This window comes from Hydractinia symbiolongicarpus, chromosome 8, assembly GCF_029227915.1.
Source record: "Hydractinia symbiolongicarpus strain clone_291-10 chromosome 8, HSymV2.1, whole genome shotgun sequence".
Lineage (NCBI taxonomy): Eukaryota > Metazoa > Cnidaria > Hydrozoa > Anthoathecata > Hydractiniidae > Hydractinia > Hydractinia symbiolongicarpus.
In genome coordinates, this window is record NC_079882.1 from 24,859,769 (window position 1) to 24,878,367 (window position 18,599).

Genomic DNA, 18,599 nt, shown 5'->3' on the forward strand with positions numbered 1-18,599 from the left:
TGATTAAAATTTATACAAATAAAAAAAAAAGCCAAAACTAGGAAATTGTACAAGAAAGAGGATATGTTAAACTAAAAGATGCAATCATATACTTTGCTTGAAAGCATTGGAAATATATTGTGTACACAGGTGCAGTTACAAAACTTCTATTTTTTTATTGGATTATTTTTCAGTGCACTTTAGATGGCTGCTTTAAAAGACTGAAGCAGGGAATGTCATTCTTCTGGTTTAGGGTAATTATGTATAACAATTGACAGGTTATACTCACCATAAACAGAACACAATTTATTGCCACAGTATAACGTGGACATACATTCTTGTTGGAAATATACGGTTCTTCTAACTAAAAAGAGAAATTTACTTATTATATCGTCTTTTAAAATTTAAAATTTCGTTAAATTAGCATTACACAAGTAAAAAATATACTGACCTGGGTGATTGGATTTAACCTCATTGTTTTGACAGCAGCCTCAAATTCAGGACGAGGCTGTTCCTACAAGAAGAGTTAGCGTCACTTGTACAACTCAGCAAGTATTAAAATATGTTGTAAACATCACGGTGACATTTAAAAAGATTGGCATTGTAAACTTGTGGCCACAAATCACAAACCCAAATCTAATTAGTCTGGTGCGAAACTCTCAAAATGAACATTAAAATATATATGCATTTTTTTGTGTGGCAAAACTATGAAGTGGAAAATGAATGAGAAGTAATATATAAATGACCGGGTAATTGAATGACCGAGCACTGACTGAATGAAAGAGTGAATGAATGAATTAATGATGACATAGCTACCTCTTCATCTTCAAAGCCCATCATATCCCAATCATATTGAATTACTGCTTCTTTGCGTTTCCAAAACTCAAGGAAAAAAGTTGCTAAAACAAAACATCAAAAGTAAGAGTAACCTTGGAAGGAAAGCAACATATATAGTGCTTACTTATATATAGTACTTACCCCAGAATGACATAAACACAGCAAACACAATGGTGAAAGGATTGTCAATGATGTATGTTACCTGTACACAAATAAAAAAAATTGGTAAAGTAAAAATAACACAGTAACAACCAAAATTTTTAAATATATGTCATGTTGTCTAAAGGGCTGCTCACATGGAAGCGACCTGGCCTGGTAAAGCAAGCGGAATCGCTTAGCAGAGATGTCGGATTGTTTTGTTGTAGAAAATAAAGCGTGTTCGCGTTATAAAGGCGTGTTCATATAAGAAGCAAGCCAAGATCTCAGTTGTTTCTACTAAGATCTCAGCAAGGCCAGATGAAATTTGTTATATATGAACATGCAAGTCATGTTAACTTTAAATTTGTGCAAGGTTAATTTTAATAGCTAAAAGCTTGTTTTTGTGCAAAGAAATGCAAAAAATATTGAAGAATAAACTTTTTCTGTCGACATATTAATGCAATTTCATAAACATTATATTGCATGAAAATAAGGTTATATGCATGGATATAAAATATATAAAAACACTCCAGATGAATAACATCAGCATACAATTTAATTGTGATGCTTTCGTGTTGTTGTCACAAGATAAAGATTTCTTCATTAGTAATTTCATGGATTACATTTTTTGAAGAATCTTTGTAATTTAAATTTACTTTAAAGTTCCCTCTAAATTATATAAACAAACTTTGTGATTTTTTTCTGCCTAACTGGACCAGCTCCCCTTGTGTGATGGAAAAAACATCAGCTGCCTAACAAAGCCAGCTTACCTAAATAGGGTTAACATCATAATACACAGCAGATATAAATAACTATATTAGTATATACATATAGTTTAGTATATAGTTATAGTTAAAGCACCCTTTACTAAAGAAGGGACTCATGAAACATCATTCATCGAAACTGGGCAAATTTATTTAAGCAGGGCCATAAATTCAAGCAGAAAGCTTTTTTAAAATACAACTTCAAACGTACCTCTTTGTTACAATTTTTTACAAAATTTACCTTGGAATACAAGCAGCTATCATTCAGCTCAGTGTATGCACATTTGTTATCACATTTTGGACACATCGGAAGATTTATCTTACGGTCACATAAATCTTTTCTGAGGTGAAAAAAAGAAATGGGAAGTAGTAGAAATTAATAACAATTAAAAATAATTGCATATAAGAATCATTACTCTGATTATGTTTATGTAATACCGCCAAAGTGATATCACAAAAAAATACATGGCACATACATTGGTTCATAGTCATTCATGGTAGCCAAGCCATATATAATGACAGTTAATCCCATTATTGCAGCAGGTATTAACATTGATGTATAAAAACCTGATAAAAAAAGATATATTTATAATATATGTTCCAGCTCAGAGAGTCAAACCATAACTAAAATACTGAAAAATATAAAGCTCCAAGATTCCAAGACTCTTTCAGTCTCTCTTACCGTAAAAATAATACCTAAGTATCCCAGACACCATGCCTAATCAAAGTTTAATTTTATTATTGTATGGACATGCTATGTCTATACAATAATAAAATAAATAGGCTAGGATTCAATTAAATGATACCTAACATGGATGAAAAAACTCTTGAAACATGGCAAAATCAAATCTGACATTTTCCAGCTTCATCATATCACAAAATTATAAAAATATACAAATAAAATTGTTGGAAAAAAGATGTACCTAACCAAGCAAAATATAAACCAATCTTTTCACCAAAATATTTTCTAAATAAGAAAAGTAATACTTTCTTAAGAAAACGACATCTGTTTTTTTTCTTAGAATAATAACTCTAGTACAACTTTAAGTTTCTATGCACTAAGCTATTACTTTCTGTGAATCTCATGGAAAATTTTACTTATGCAGCATTGCTGTACATAGACTGTACCATCATAACTAGCCACTTATCCACACCTAATTATTTTCTCATAGCCCATCAAATAACCTTATGTGGCACTCTATCAAAAGCTTTCTCTAAATCTACAAAGGCAAAATAGAGATTCTTTCTCTTTCCTAAATACTTTTCCTGAAGCTGTCTGAGTAAAAATATTGCATCTGTACTGCCACGCCCTGGAACAAAACCAAATTGCACCTTATCGATATCAATTCTTTCTCTAAGTAACTTATCAATCACTCTTTCAATAACTTCAATTACTTGATCAACCAACTTCAAACCTCTATAGTTACCTCTTTCTAATGCATCACCCTTGCCCTTGAAGCAATTCACCATTACACTCGACTACCACTCACTCGGAATAGCACAATCCTTTATAATCTGATTAGAAAGACTTGTAATAAGCTCAACTCCAATATATCCAGATGCTTTTACCATCTCTGCAACAATACCTGATACTCCTGCAGCCTTGTCAATCTTCAATTTCCCAATAGCCTCCACTACCCATTCTGTTTTGATCAGCATAGCTAGCCCTTCTACAACATCAGCATTAGACAAATTATCTTCATCCCAATCAAACTCAGTGTCAAGCAACCTCTGATAATAATTCTTCCAAGCTACCCTTTTCTTCTCCTCTGTGCTAGCCAAAACACCTTCATCATTACGTATACACTTCTCACCTACAACTTCTTGATTAGTCTTCTTTATTTGCTTTGCTATCTTGAATACCTCATTGCGCTGGTCTTCCCTTCTTAACACATCTGCAAATCTGTTTCTCTCTGCTTCTGATTTTGCCTTATACACTGCTGTACGAGCACGACGCGTAGCTTCTAAATAAATATTTTTACTACCACCTGACTTCCACTCTTTCCAAAGTTTCCTCTTTTCCCTTATACACTGGTCAACGTCATTATTCCACCACCAGGTCTGTCTATGTCTAGCTGGTCCTTTCGTCCAACCACAGGTATCATCAGAAGCTTTTAGAAGGCAATTCTTCAAAGTAGTCCAAGTACTTTCAACATTGTCACTATCTGACCATTGTGGGCTAACTGCTGAACTTTTGCACTAAATTGTCTTGCTACAATCTCTTCCTTTAGCTTCCAGACTTTACGACGGAGCCTGTACTTTCCCTTGGCTTCTTTAACACTCCTCAAGATAATATTACAAACCAGCAACCTATGCTGGGAAACACACTCTTTATCTAATATAACAATATAACAGCCACCTGACTCATATGTTATCAGCCTACTCTGTCTCTTACTGAATGATGTGTTGCAAACCACCATGTCCGTTGCCATTCCAAACTCAAGCAATCTCTCCCCTTCCTTGTTTCTGCTCCCAAATCCATAGCCTCCATGCACACCTCTATAACCTTCAGATGACTTCCCAACATGACCATTAAAGTTGCCGCCCACCATGACAAGTTCAATGACTCCAAACTTTGATGTTACTGCTATTAACTCATCATAAAACTTATCTTTATCTTCCTCACTGAGTCCACACTGTGGAGCATAAACTGACAGAAAAGTGACAATCCTATTACCTATAAAAAACTTTATCACTATAATATGACTATTAACATGCAGAATATTTATTACTTTTTCTACCCACTTCTCTACAACGAATATGCCAACTCCTCCATATCCATCACTATTACCATAGTCTATAGAAAAAAACTCTGGTCTGGAAGCGTATTGTTTTAACTCTTTGTATAAAGTTCAAATGGTCACGTGACCAAAGTAGATGCACGCACGCTAAGCGACAGTTCACAACAGAAAGCAATTAGCTAGCGACCTAATCGCTTCATCTAAACTATCAATAAAGTTGTTGTAATTAAGTATATATGGTGACATCAATCAATTATCTTTAAAATCAAATCAAATTTGACTGTGAATTAACTGCAAAAATGCCAGGGGCTAATTGTGCATTTCCTGACTGTGGTACCACAAGACGAGCCAACTACAGTGACCTTGGTATATTTCAAATACCGAAAAGAAAGAATGATTTTGATCAAGACTGGAGAAAGAAATTGTTAGAAAAATTATCTACGTATCGTGCAGTTGATAAAACTTTAAAGGAAAGGATGGAATCAGGAAGGGTTTATATATGTGAGAAACACTTCGCCACAGAAGACATTGAAAGAACCAGTGAGTAAAAGTTTATATTACAGACCAGCAGTATTATTGATTTTTTACGAGTCTGTAAGATTTGTATTCAAACGCAATTGCGGTCGTTTAAATATCGTATTGGATTATCGGGTCTTGTTTTTAGTTTTGTGCTTATTAATCAACAAACAATGAAAACAAAACTAGCTAGCTAGGTTTAGCTCTCTCTCTCTCTCTTTCTTTTTCTCTCATGTATATATTAATTTTTTTTTAGAATCTGGCAAAAACACTTAAAGTTAGGAGCCTTACCAACAATCAATCTTCCTAAAAAGTCACACGAAAAATTTAAAGTCACCTGAAAAAAGAGCTATCATTAAAAGTCCAATTCCAATGAAGAAAAGTGAACATTTAGTTTACAAAAGTTTAGTTGATTTCAACATGAAAGTGGATAGGTTAAAAATGAATGGCTGGCAAACTATATTTTTAGAGCATAAAAGTGTATTTAAATATTTTACGCCACAATTTACCATACCAAAATATGAAGTTATTGTCGATGAAAGTATGGGTTTCACTTTAATAATATTTGGATGGATACTTCCAGAAAATCACTACCTTTACAAAAGTCAGTAAGGAAAGTGACTATATCAAATTTAATTAAAGAAATCACAACTTACAAATTATGTAATGGTGTAGATGTTGAATCCAATGAATTGTTGCTACATTCAATCCTGTGTGATGTGGATTTTAAAAGTGACAATCCAGTACAATTAAAGGTATATAAAAGATCTAAAGATTGTTGTATTTTAAAGGAAGGTTGTGATAAATTGTGTTGTATGTCTTGTGACATATTTGTCAAAAAATTTCATAGTGATGCAAAGAGAAAGTTGTGTAACATTAACATACCAACAAAATTAAATGCTCCTTTATGTTCAACTCACCCTAATAAGGTAAAGCTAGCTCTGCAGCAACAAAGGAAGGAGTGTAAATAATTAAAGAAACAAATTGAAAAAATGAAGAAAGAAATTGAGTCACTTGGTGTTTCACTTGATGAAGATTTAAGTACTGATATTAAAGCAATAATGAACGAAAATTCGGACAAAGTGTCTCCATTCATCAAAACATTTTGGGAACAACAAGTGAAATCGTTTAGTGGAAAGGTTCATGGTCAAAAATACCATCCAATGATCATACGATTTTGCCTTTCACTTGCCTCGAAATCAGCATCAGCGTATGATGAACTCAGGGATTCCCAGGTATTAGTATTACCTAGTAGAAGGACTTTACGCAACTACAAAAATGCGATTCACCCAAAAGCTGGATTTAATCCTGATGTTGTGCAAGAATTAATCAAAACAGTTCAACCACTCACTGGGTAGCAAAGATATATAGTGCTATCTTTTGACAAAATAAAAATTCAGGAAAACCTGGTTTTTGATAAGCATTCTGGAGAACTTATTGGTTACGTTTATCTTGGTGATCCGGAACGTAACTTCTCTACATTTGACACCAGAGATCAATTGTTGACACATGCTTTTGTGTTTTATGTAAGAGGTTTAGCATGTGATCTCAAGTTTGCATTAGCCTACTTTGCTACAAAAAGCATCACATCCTACCAACTTATGCCAACATTCTGGGAAGCAGTGATCCATCTTAGAATTGACTTGTAAGCTTTCAGTTATAGCTGCTGTGTCAGATGGCATCCCCAAATCGAAAATTCTATAGGATGCATAGTGCTATGGATGACAAATTGGATTGCGATGTTGTTCATCGATCAATAAATGTTTTTGCACCCCACAGATATATCTGTTTTTTTGCAGATGCACCGCATTTAATGAAAACTGCAAGAAATTGTGTATTTCATTCTGGTGAGTTTCAAACTTTGAGAATTTATATAAAAACATACTTAACCTCTTAAAAGAGTGTATTAAATACTTCCATACCTTCCCTACCTATACCTTTTCACATATATATTTTTTTGCAGTCATGTCTTCGTATTTTTTAAATTTAATGTAAACAACAGCTAATAGTGTGATTTTTACATAGTTTGTATTTAGGTGATGGTAGAGGAACTCGCAGCTTGTGGAACAATGGTTTACAAATAATTTGGTATCATTTTGTCAAAGTTGTTAATGATGAAAACATGCCCAAATTAAGTCTTGAACATGTTCAGCTTAACCCATATTCAGTCATGAGTGTCCACCTAGCTGCACAAATTTTAAGTGCTAGTGTTGCAAATGTTTTAAAGGCATACTGCCCACCTGAAACACATGGTACTGCTACATTTTGTATGCACATGGATAAATTTTTCGATTGTTTAAATGTTCACAATCAACTTGAAGGAAACCAATTTTATAACCATACCGAAATGTTAATGACGAAAGACTTTTGTGGCTGGAGAGTGCTTTTTTGAAATATTTAGGTGATTGGAAAAGTAGTATTATTAATAGGCAAGGAAATTTCAGTCAAAATGCTTGCGATAGTATGTTTATCTCTTGGCAGATCTACAAGGGTTTACAAATGACAGTTTACTCTGTTATTAAAGCTACAAAATACCTGCTTGAACAGGGAATGCCATTCGCTTTGACAGAACGATTTAATCAAGATGTGTTGGAGGAGTATTTTGGCAGACACAGAAGTTTAGGTTGTAGAAACGACAATCCAAGCCTTTACCAGTTTGGTTACAACTCCAACACAATTCGGATGCAGAGATCAGTAGTGCCTGTTACTGGAAATACTAAAGGCCGACATAAACAAAAACAAGTGTCTTGTAGCGTAAAGTTGACGACGAGCCCTTACAAAAACGAAAGGCAAAAAAGTAACTCAAATATTTGTTGTAGGTTCTTTTATTTCATATATACAGTATCAAATATATACAGAAAATGTTTAGAAAGTCATCACACAATAAAAAACTACTTAATCAATAACATCAGGTTTATTTGTGGCTTTTGCAATACTTTTGCGTAAACTCTTCGATTTTTTAGTCTTTGTGGACAATTTATGTTTATTTGCCACATCTTTTGCTAGTGAAAAAGCCCGAACTCTAAGGAAGAGTCTTATCATCTGCTCCATTAAATTATTTGTAATTTCACTGTCACAAATATTGTTAGTCACAAAGTTGTTACCTAAAGAGAAATTGAAAAAGACAGCATAATGTTCACTATTGTTTTTATTTTTATCCCCCTAAATAGGTTTATATTACCTGGACAACTGCGTTATCAATATCTGTATCGAAATTTTCATCTAACATATCTTCATCAAGAAACTGTAACAAAACATCTAGCGTTTCACCCCAAACAAACCCTTTCTCGTCCGCCATTTTTGATCTTTGTGCATTCACTTTGATCACGTGATGTATTTTGAAAATTTGCACGAGTTATTTCACAGAACAATGGTAAAAAACAATGCGCTTCCAGACCAGAGTTTATTTCTATAGACTATGCTATTACCAATCCAAAAAACTTATACTTTGCCCTCCTACCCTCCACAAATATCACTAAAGCTCCTCTCCACCTGACTTCCTGAACACAACACATATCAACAGATCTACGTTCTAACATTTCAACTACTTCACCTGCTCTACCTCTCAGAGTACCAACATTTACACTAGCCATCCTCAACCTAGTGTTATCTACCTTGTGATGTGATAGCTGGGTAACGGTCCGACGATGCTCACACCTCACATCTGTCCTACTGTGGGTGACATCTTCACTCCTTAGAGCTCCAGCCCCGTTTACGAAGTTTGTCTGATCAACTGTTCTTACGGCCATTAATAAAAAGTTTTGGCATTGTTTTACAGCTGGATGCCCTTCCTAGCGCCAACTGTTCACAGACCGGACTGGGTGTTTTTTTAAAGTGACACCATCACATGTGGCATTTCATGGGACTTCCACATGGCTATATATAAAAATTTAAGAATTTTTATGTGCACCAATATATTCAGGAAGATAAGACGCTCATTTTAAGCCAAGGTTGTTTTTTGACCTCAATTCTCCATTAACGTTTCTCTTTAATAATTACGTCGTTTCTTTCTGTACAATTTCGCAAGTGCGTAGACCTAAACTATAGTTGGATCGAACTGGTTGGATAGAACTAACTAATTATACATGAATTTTAATTCAAAGATGAATTGTTGAGGCCGAATATTTTCAGTGAAAGATAATAGTATTTTAGCTATAAAATTGTGGCTAGTGTGTTATAACAGAAAAAATATGGATATATAGTCTGAAAAAAAACCTTTCGTAACTAATTATATAAAACAAAAATTTCTGATTTTTAAAAGGGTTACTGCCACCCTAATTTAATTATTACCAAGGATATATAAAAAACACAAAATGATGTATTAAGAAAGGAAATGTAGTAATCTTACCTTATTAAATCTAAAGGTTGTTCTTTGAACCATCGACCAGGTCTTCCCCAGTGATAATACAATAGCTAAATGTAAAAAAAATATACATGGAAAAGATTCTTTTTTTACATTTTAAAGCAGCAAACAAAAAGGGGATGTTGGAGTACAGTAGGATACTCACGTATTTATATACATCTATATAATAATACCTGTATAAGTCTAATTGTCTGTCATGGAAAATGGTCCTGCAATTAGGGAGACGCACGCAATGCTGTATAAAAAGGATGGGCAAACCCATGGAGTTTTCCACAAGCCACTGACATTATAAATACCACACAAACCCTTGTTAAAGCAAGACATTTATTAATGCGAACAGTTTTGACAAAATATAATGACTAAATCTACCTGTCTGTCATTATCTTGCTTGTGAGTTAATAATGAATGTTCCATTAGGTGAGGACCCTACAAATAAATTACCATTATAATGCTGTATGTTAGAACATAAAAACACAATGAAATATTTTATATGCACTCGCAGAATAATATAATAAAAAAGAAGAACAAAGAATTACATCATGCAGTGGGTATGCAGCTGTGTAGGACCCGTTTGCTATTAATCTGTTGATGCCTACAAAAAGCAATTTCATATAGTGGAAATAACTTCTTCACATTGTTAAATCAATGATAAAGCTCTAAAAGATGCAAATCCCATCCACTAATTTTTAACAGGTACTCGTGAAGATAATACTTATTATAACAAAATAGTTATCAAGTGGCCATTGATGAGAGAAGACAAAGTAACATATATATCGAAAAATGTATCTCTTACCCATTTGGTGGTGTTTACGATCATCATACCGGCACCTCATTAATATACGATGTACCTAAATTCAATTGATTTTGAATAATAATTAAATTTTGATAATCTGAGTTTAAATTTTAATAAGGATTTGTAGACAAAAAAAACTATGCAAGAGGTCATGGATAATGTCTGGGTTTAACAATGCCAATCTAGCTGTTCAGTAGTCAGTATCAGTTTAAATTGCAAATACAACAGGATTAATTAAAACACTGTTCTTAGAAAATTTTACTAGTTAATGAAAAAAAGCCATAAAAAAGCTTTTTAAATTTCCATGTATTTTAATAGAGTTTGACACATGAAAATTAAACATACAACTCGACTTCTTTGTGCACTTGAAAAAAAATCTTCCTTGTTCTCAGGAAATATGTACCTAAACAAAGAGAAATTGATATTAAAGTAACATGTTTCCAAACATATAACAATATTTGTATTAAATTACAAATGTTGATAATGCAATGTGTATCAAATCGTACCGTATTTTCCGGTATATAACCCGCGGGGTATAAGTTGATTCTTACGACTTCCACCGTTGGTGCGAGTTATAATGTGGTGCGGGTTATGTGATAAGTTTTATATTTTCTGTCATTTATTGTGAGATTTAAAGTTTATACATTCAATGAAGAAAATAGTACCAACGGGATAAAATGCGTACATAAATATAACTGCATGCGCAATCCTATATCTACATAATCTTACTTCAACTACGTGATCTAATTTTTTTTCGCACAGTGAAATTGCTTTCTTTACCTTTCTATTGCTTGCCATGGCTAATATTACGAGCTCTCTCTGAAACACAATTCTGGAGATCATTTTTCTTTTGCGTTGAATGTAATTCTAATCTATTTATATATTTACAATCACATTGAGCACATTGAAATGATTTGCTTCTGGTAATAGAGCAATATAGCAGGTATCATTTTTAGATTTAATTGACAGGTATTTCACTACCTAGTGACCAGGACTTAATTATTAATTCCTGTTAAAAATATTGAAAAATGTTAAAATTAAAGTATAGATAATAATATTCTTTTTTATCTTCGCTACCTTCGAGCAACAGGTCGCCGCTAAAAATATCAAAAATAAATATAATATACAATTAATTAGACACACGCAACTATCTCCTCCTTATTGCCACCATTCATTTTATCATACACAGTGTGATTGCTGAGATATAAATAGAGAAGAACGTTCCGTACATCGCTGTTACAGACAATCCGTGATAATTATTATGTTGTTTATTTTTATGCCATAAAAACTTAAATATACATAAAAAACAGAGATTTTACTTTAGGTTTATAACCTGATAGAATGGTTTTTTTTGTTTGTTTGTTTAATCGCAGGGAGCAAGAGTTATTATTGGCTGAAACTTATGTCTACAAATAAAAAGAAAACAGCGTTGTCTGATTTAGTACTGTCGGCATTAGCAGAAGATCCACTTGTCAAATTAATTTTAATTCATTATTATTTCGGCAATCAGAGACAAGGAAGTTAAGACTGAGAGAGTCGCTAGTTCATACACTCGGTTCTCGTGTTTGGGGTTCACGAGTTTAAACGTCCCCCACTTGTCTCCAGCATGAAAAAACAGAACACATGCACATGTTTATAAAATGATTAGGGTAAGTAAAAATACGCTAATTCTTTTTTTTAACACGATGCAGGTTATGCAAAGGTGCAGGTAAGTAAAACAGGTTGATTGAAATTTTATGCGGGTTATACGAAGGAGTGGGCTATCTGATAGCATCTAGTTTATAACTCCCTAAAAAAGCTGACCTGCGGGTTATACGATGTGCCGGTTATATACCGGAAAATACGGTAAATATTAAATTTTATAAAAATATTTAAAGTATTTAAATGAAAATACTACAATCATCCAAGATCAATTAAGTGATCATTCATTACACAACAGTCCTGGCTGTAAACACATGCCACAATTTATTACGTGTATAAATATTTGTAACTTCTTGACTTACAAAAAAAACATTGAGTAGCATATTCCTGCTTTAAACACTATAATGAAACTTACTTATCCATTCTATCTCTGCGAAACTCACAAGTGTAACAATTTAATAGCTCAGGTATGTCATGCTCATCCAATTCAAATGGATTCGTGCAGCAACAACAAATGGCTTCTGTCAACTTTTCAGAAAATGTTCGAGCATCTAGATCTTCTTCCTGAAGAATTTAGTAAAGAAATGTTGCACAAGCAATGAAATAATAATATGAAGGATTCCAATTTTAAACAGACTAAAGAATATACGGTTGCTATATTAGAATAACATTTTTAACATGCTAGGGCATGTTGGACTTCTAATTCTTAGTAGCTAAGCCTAAAAAAAGTACTAGAAGGTGGAGGTTCTTCAAGACTTTTTATTGACAGGTCAGTATGTTATTTTTTACATTTTTAAATCAGCATCATATTAAGTATAGCAGGTCTTGATTTAATCCCATTTATTGGGTTATCAGTAAAAAAATTAAGAGGCCTAGGACAAGCAAACAAGTATTATTTTGGCAAAAAAATTTATGTTAATCAATTTATCCTAAAAATATCTATGCATCTATAAAGTTTAAATCAATCCTTTAACTGGTCTAAAATTACTGATGACAAAAAATATCAAAATTTGTTATTTCTTAAATATAACATCATAATTTATGCAACATAATTAAATCTGAAATTCTTGATGTGAAAATCTTGAAAACGACCAACCAACTTTTTAAGCTCTATAATATAAGTTCAACATCATTTTATACCTCGGGTTCCCTTTTACACCAATAAAATAAACTATACATTTCATTACTGTATATAACATGTTTGTTAAAACTGAATGTGTAGGAACATATCTATGAACGGAAAGAACAACAAAAAATTTTTTTAGTTAATAACAAAACGATTGTGCCAATTACATCCTAGTCTGCACAATTCTGCAATGCTTAAATAAGAATCAACGTGAAATGATTTTTGATTTGGTTTGATTTTTCAAGGCATTGCTAACAATCAACTTATTCTTCATTTCATAGCTTTACAACAGGAGGGAAAAACTATAATTAATTAGATAGAGCAAATTAAAAAACCTGCCTAAAGACAAAAACTAATTTAAAAAAATTTTTAATTGAAACTTTCTTTAAAAAAAAGAAGAAGAGGAATTTTAGAACCCTTCATTTAGTTAAACTGAGTGATTTTTACTTTTTTTTTAAAAAAAAAAAGGAATTAAACCCCACTTGAACTATAATAACAGTAAAGGAGCATTAACAGGCATCAAGAGAATATAAATTGTGACAATTCTATTAAATTTTAACTCATTTAAACTCTCATTTTAGCCAAAATTGCGTTTTGACATTAATTCTTTTTTGGACTGGTTGTTGAGAAAGCATCAGCTACCAAAGATATTTATTTATCGCATCTGCAAAACTACTCAACTTCTATTTGTGTACTACTCTTAAATCTTTCCAAAAATCTGTCTACCTTTACTATGACAATATCTTCAACATCAAAATATCTGTTCAATATAAAATAACTGTTTTGTACTCGTTTGTATATAACCACTTTTGATGGAATTTCAACCTTCAACTAAAACAAATGCAAAACTACATTAACTACGAGCCAATTTTATAAAACTATTAAACTATTTTACAAATAACAATTTGACAATAGCAACAGGCTGCTACAACACTAAAGAGATAGAAATCAAAATCAGGTCATGTTATGGAAAAAACCCAACATGTGATGGATTCTGTCTGATAACACTTGTGTGATATCATAAGTACTAAAGGTTTACTCCAATTTCAACACATGAGAAAATTAAAACATTTATTTTATTGAATTGGAAGGCCTAATAAGAGATGGTCTGATCAAACAAATAAGGACACCTATCTACCATTACTATAGAGTAAGTCAAGAGTATCGTCACGTCATCTTTTACAAGCATTATTGATCTCCCAGGACAGAAAGACAGACAGACAGACAAAAAAAAACCTTTTCCTTACCTTCTAGTTTTGACTGCTAAATTATAGAAGACCAGTGAAAATCATATATATATTATTATGTTCTAACTGTTCATAACAGGACAAGTTGATATAGCCCAATCCAACTAGACATATTGTTTTGACGTCATTACCATAAAATAGACTGACATCACTGTTTTGGAAATTAGAGGAAATAATTGACTTCCGTGGGTAACTAGGGACCACTGAGAACCCCAATTGAGAGAATTCTCAAGTGTTTTAAATATGCTGGGTTAATGATGTCAGTAAAAATCCTTTAGGTACAGTAATAGTAGGAACAGTGTAAGAAACGTGTGAAAAAAAAATCCGTTTTTTATATGGACTGGACTTTGCTGGTGTTAAAACATATTTTTATACCTACATTATCTTTACAACTTTTCCCTAATGAAGTAGATTTTTTTATAGGGCATTCAACTAGTTTGAATAAATAGTACACATGCAATGACTTCACACTGCACTTTTGACTGCCAAGATAAAATTGGATATCATAAATTGAAGAAAATACAAAAAGAAACTTTCACACTTTATATCTATACATGCACAAGTCTTTTTTTAACTTCATGATCGTACTAGTCTATAGGAGAAAGATTTGTGATTAGAGTTTCGCATAGATCATGACTCGTAAGTATCTAAATTTTTTTAAAGAGTATTATATGATGGTGCAAACTGAAACATATATGATTTACTTTGTAGCATTTATGGGACCGCAAGGTACTAATAGGCTGAAACTTTTTCTTGGAACATAAAAGTAAAAGATTCAAGCACTTTTAAAATTTACATATAAAATAAATTTCCACCTTAAGGGGCATTTTCATTCTCAGCTCCTCTGCACCTTTGCACATCAAATTCCATGGTATATGAATCTTAACAAACACTGTTTTTCCATCAGCTGAATTCTAAAATTACAACAATAACAAGCTATGTTAGCTTAAACGAATGTCAGGTGCTCTTATTTAAATACTTCTTTACTGCAAATTAATTAACCGAAAGATACGTTGATTGTGTCAATTGATAATGCAAAATCAAGACTTCAGGCAAAGCCTTCTGTATAACTTTATAATTATCACTACACGTTTCTAGAGCCCTGGCTTAGAATATAATACTTTAACAACAAACCTCAATATCCTCCCTTTCCAGCTCTAGTCCGATTCGCTTTAGATTCTTCTCAAATAATTCACGTTTACCAGCACGGTTTTTTCGCCTTGCTTCATCACTTTCATTTGGTTCATAGGCAAGTACATAATCTAAATTTTGTGACAAACATGATAAAATTAAAACTGATAATTTTTTTTTAAGCTCTAAGCAATATTTACTTGACAAAATATATATTAAGGATGATGAATCCACACTATGCTTAGGAATATTGCAGTTTATACAAATGGTGTGTGTCAAATGTTTGCAATTATCTGAACTTCCTATATCTTTTATTGGTTTTATATGTTGACAAATTGATGCTAAGAATAATTTTTGCAATCAAGTAAAATAATTTTTTAACTAAGTTCTTGAAAAATAACTTTGTGTGTTACATAAGATCAAAGGTCAAAGAACTTCAATATGATCAAATTTTTTTTACTATGATTTGTTACAAGAAAATTCTATCCTTTGCATATTTATATTTAGCTAATATTTTGACTGGAGCAGAGTCTTTCATGGATTCTGGTAATTATATTTCTAAAATCAATTCTGAAATGTACCATTTGTAAAAGTTTGTATGTAAAATTGCTTAAAAACTTTTTAACGTTTTAAACAAATTTTTTCCCCTGATACATAATTATTATGTTGAATTGATCACACAGAAAACAATTTTATGCACCATTTTTGTAAAATAATATACTAACCAACAACCCTCTTCCCATCTCGAAAAGTTGTCTTCAAAATTTTTCCCTAAAAAGATTGTTTATATTAATATAATATAAACTGTTTTGTCTATCTATACCGAGAAATATTACCAATGGCCATTAATATAGCTTGCAAGGTCAATATGCTAATTCAGTGTTTCTATATGGCTATATCCTTCAGAAATATTTGGAATAATAATAATAATAATAATTTCTTGGAAGAGATAGATGAAACAGTTTTATTAACTGATAGTTATTTTGTTTTGGTTTGTAGGAACCAGGATTATTTTTGTTAAAAAAAGAAAACATTTGACTTAAATTCCATTGTTTCAATTTTTCAAAACAAAACATTTAAATAACCATATACAGAATTTTTAAACGTTTTTTAACCAAAGTCAGAAGAAAGTTCCACACACAAATTTGACACTGTTTTGCTAGTTGCTAATTGTGCCAATGAATGCTTATATTAAAACCGCTAGATTGAAATTCATTTCCTGCTGCTTTTTTGGCAGAGTGATTCGAGATTTTGGATTTACTGTAACTTGATTTTCGAGTCTGTATGTATGTAGCTATGTTTTAATGATTATCCGGTAATGTTATTTGTCTACATTTATAGCCATAATTTTGGTTGCTCTTTGGGTAAAAGTTATGCCGTGTTGCAAACGCCGTCGTGAAAGCTTTTTTAGGGACCATCTCAAAATGTTCGTATAATTCGTATCAAAAACTTTGTATCAATTTATTAAATCTTTCGTATCATTTTATTTTTAATACGAACTTTTTCGTATCATCAAAATTACAAGTTCGTATAAAGTTCGTATTATTTAAAATAAACTTTGTATGTAGTTCGTATCATTTTTTAATAAAAAATAATTTGCTAATACGAAGCTTGTTTATTATAATTGGACTATTATCTATAGTCTTTATATTGAAATTTTTCAACAATTATAAAGTTCGTTTCGTTAGACGAACTTCGTTTATTTTAATTGGATTTATTATCTAAGATCTTTAGGGATCATCTCCATGACATCGTAGAAAGCGAAAAGATCGCCGTAGATCGTTTAAAAATCATGAAAACGGCATTGTAGAAGCTAAGAGATCGCCGGAGATCGTTTAAAAATCATGAAAACAGGATCGTAGAAAAGGAAAAGATCGCCGTAGATCGTTCAAAAATCATAAAAACGGCGTCGTAAAAAACGAAGAGATCGCCGTAGATCGTTTAAAAATCATGAAAACAGGATTGTAGAAAACGAATAGATTGGCGTATATCGTTTAAAAATCATAAAAACGGCATCGTAGAAAACGAAAAGATCGCCATAGATCGTTTAAAAATCATAAAACGGCATCGTAGAAAATAAAAAGATTGCCGTAGATCGTTAAAAAATCATTAAAACGGGATCGTAGAAAACGAAAAGATCACCGTATATCGTTTACAAATCATAAGCGGTTAGATTGTGTAGATTAAACCTATGAATATGCAATTTTGCTAGTCTTTTCAAAGAAGTCAACCTTGTAGATTTTACTTCTTTTTTTTCTGGGTTTTTGTAAAGTTTGTATCATTTCTTTTCTTATTTTAAAAAAAATTCGTTTAATTCTTTTGTTTCTGGTTTCGTATTGAAATAATTATGCGCAATTACGCCGGCACTTTTGAAGTTCGTTTCAAGATTGTATAGCAATTTATTTCATTCAAAGTTCGTATCATTACTATCTCGCCTGCGAGGAGTATTCAAATACAGCTGTCCGTCCCAAAATGGAAATTTTTGGCTCTCAGAGCACCGACACGAGAGTAGTCGTGTGTTCGAATCTCATCTTGGTAACTATTTTTTTTTTTTTTTATTTTTACTATCTCGCCTGCGAGGATAGGTTTCCAACTCGTAACTAACTAAATGTCCCAAATGGTCAATTGCAACGTCACAGATTTAAACTTCGTACCTAAACTCTATAAGTACTTGGAAGTCATCTAAATGACGTTTCAGGCCAAAATTGGTATTTGTTTTCGACAAAATTTGACACAGTTAACAAAAAAGGTATGCTGAACATAATAGTGACATCATAATTTTGATTTTTGTCACCTAAATGTCATTTTAGGCCAAAATTGGTCCAAAAATTAAAACTACTTTATTTTAGACAAAATTTGGCAAAGTTAACAAAAAACGTATGCTGAACATGATGGTGACATTAAAATTTTGATTTTTGTCACCTAAATGTCATTTTAGGCCAAAATTGGTCCGAAATTAAAACTACTTTATTTTCGACAAAATTTGGCAAAGTTAACAAAAAACGTATGCTGAACATGGTGACATTAAAATTTTGATTTTTGTCACCTAAATGCCGTTTAAGACCATAAACGTTTCAATCGCGCGACTTTTAACCATGGATGATAGGCTGTATTTTTGTTAGCAGAAATTGTAGAATTGGGTCGCATTGTGGATGTTTCATAGTTGTGTATTTTTAATAGTGAGATAGTTTATGCAGCGCCTGCATCTTGTTTCATTTTGTATGATAAAAAAACTTTGTTTAAGTTCGTATCATATATTAAAAATGTTCGTATAAACTTCGTTTACATTTTTTATTTTAAACGAAGCACTTCGTATGACATTC

At 32.1% G+C, this 18,599-nt stretch overlaps 2 protein-coding genes across 4 annotated transcripts in view; one reads left to right on the forward strand and one right to left on the reverse strand.

Annotated features, from left to right (window-relative positions):
* The window catches only part of LOC130655769 (anoctamin-4-like), a 36,960-nt gene that overhangs the window by 4,671 nt on the left and 13,690 nt on the right, over positions 1 to 18,599 (reverse strand). For all 3 annotated transcript variants that reach the window (XM_057458562.1, XM_057458563.1, XM_057458564.1), the window contains exons 4-19: positions 16,002 to 16,047; positions 15,280 to 15,407; positions 14,961 to 15,059; positions 12,188 to 12,336; positions 10,477 to 10,534; positions 10,132 to 10,186; positions 9,875 to 9,930; positions 9,708 to 9,764; positions 9,324 to 9,388; positions 2,642 to 2,685; positions 2,195 to 2,285; positions 1,960 to 2,059; positions 958 to 1,018; positions 796 to 878; positions 431 to 493; positions 269 to 343 (exon numbers count right to left, since the gene is read on the reverse strand). In XM_057458562.1, coding sequence (XP_057314545.1) covers positions 269 to 343; positions 431 to 493; positions 796 to 878; positions 958 to 1,018; positions 1,960 to 2,059; positions 2,195 to 2,285; positions 2,642 to 2,685; positions 9,324 to 9,388; positions 9,708 to 9,764; positions 9,875 to 9,930; positions 10,132 to 10,186; positions 10,477 to 10,534; positions 12,188 to 12,336; positions 14,961 to 15,059; positions 15,280 to 15,407; positions 16,002 to 16,047 — 1,230 coding nt within the window. The remainder of the gene's footprint in view (positions 1 to 268; positions 344 to 430; positions 494 to 795; positions 879 to 957; positions 1,019 to 1,959; positions 2,060 to 2,194; positions 2,286 to 2,641; positions 2,686 to 9,323; positions 9,389 to 9,707; positions 9,765 to 9,874; positions 9,931 to 10,131; positions 10,187 to 10,476; positions 10,535 to 12,187; positions 12,337 to 14,960; positions 15,060 to 15,279; positions 15,408 to 16,001; positions 16,048 to 18,599) is intronic.
* LOC130655784 (mitochondrial import inner membrane translocase subunit tim16-like) overlaps positions 10,228 to 18,599 on the forward strand; it is a 100,206-nt gene continuing 91,834 nt past the window's right edge. The window contains exon 1 of the mRNA XM_057458582.1: positions 10,228 to 10,237. The gene's annotated coding sequence lies outside the window, so the exon portion shown is untranslated. The remainder of the gene's footprint in view (positions 10,238 to 18,599) is intronic.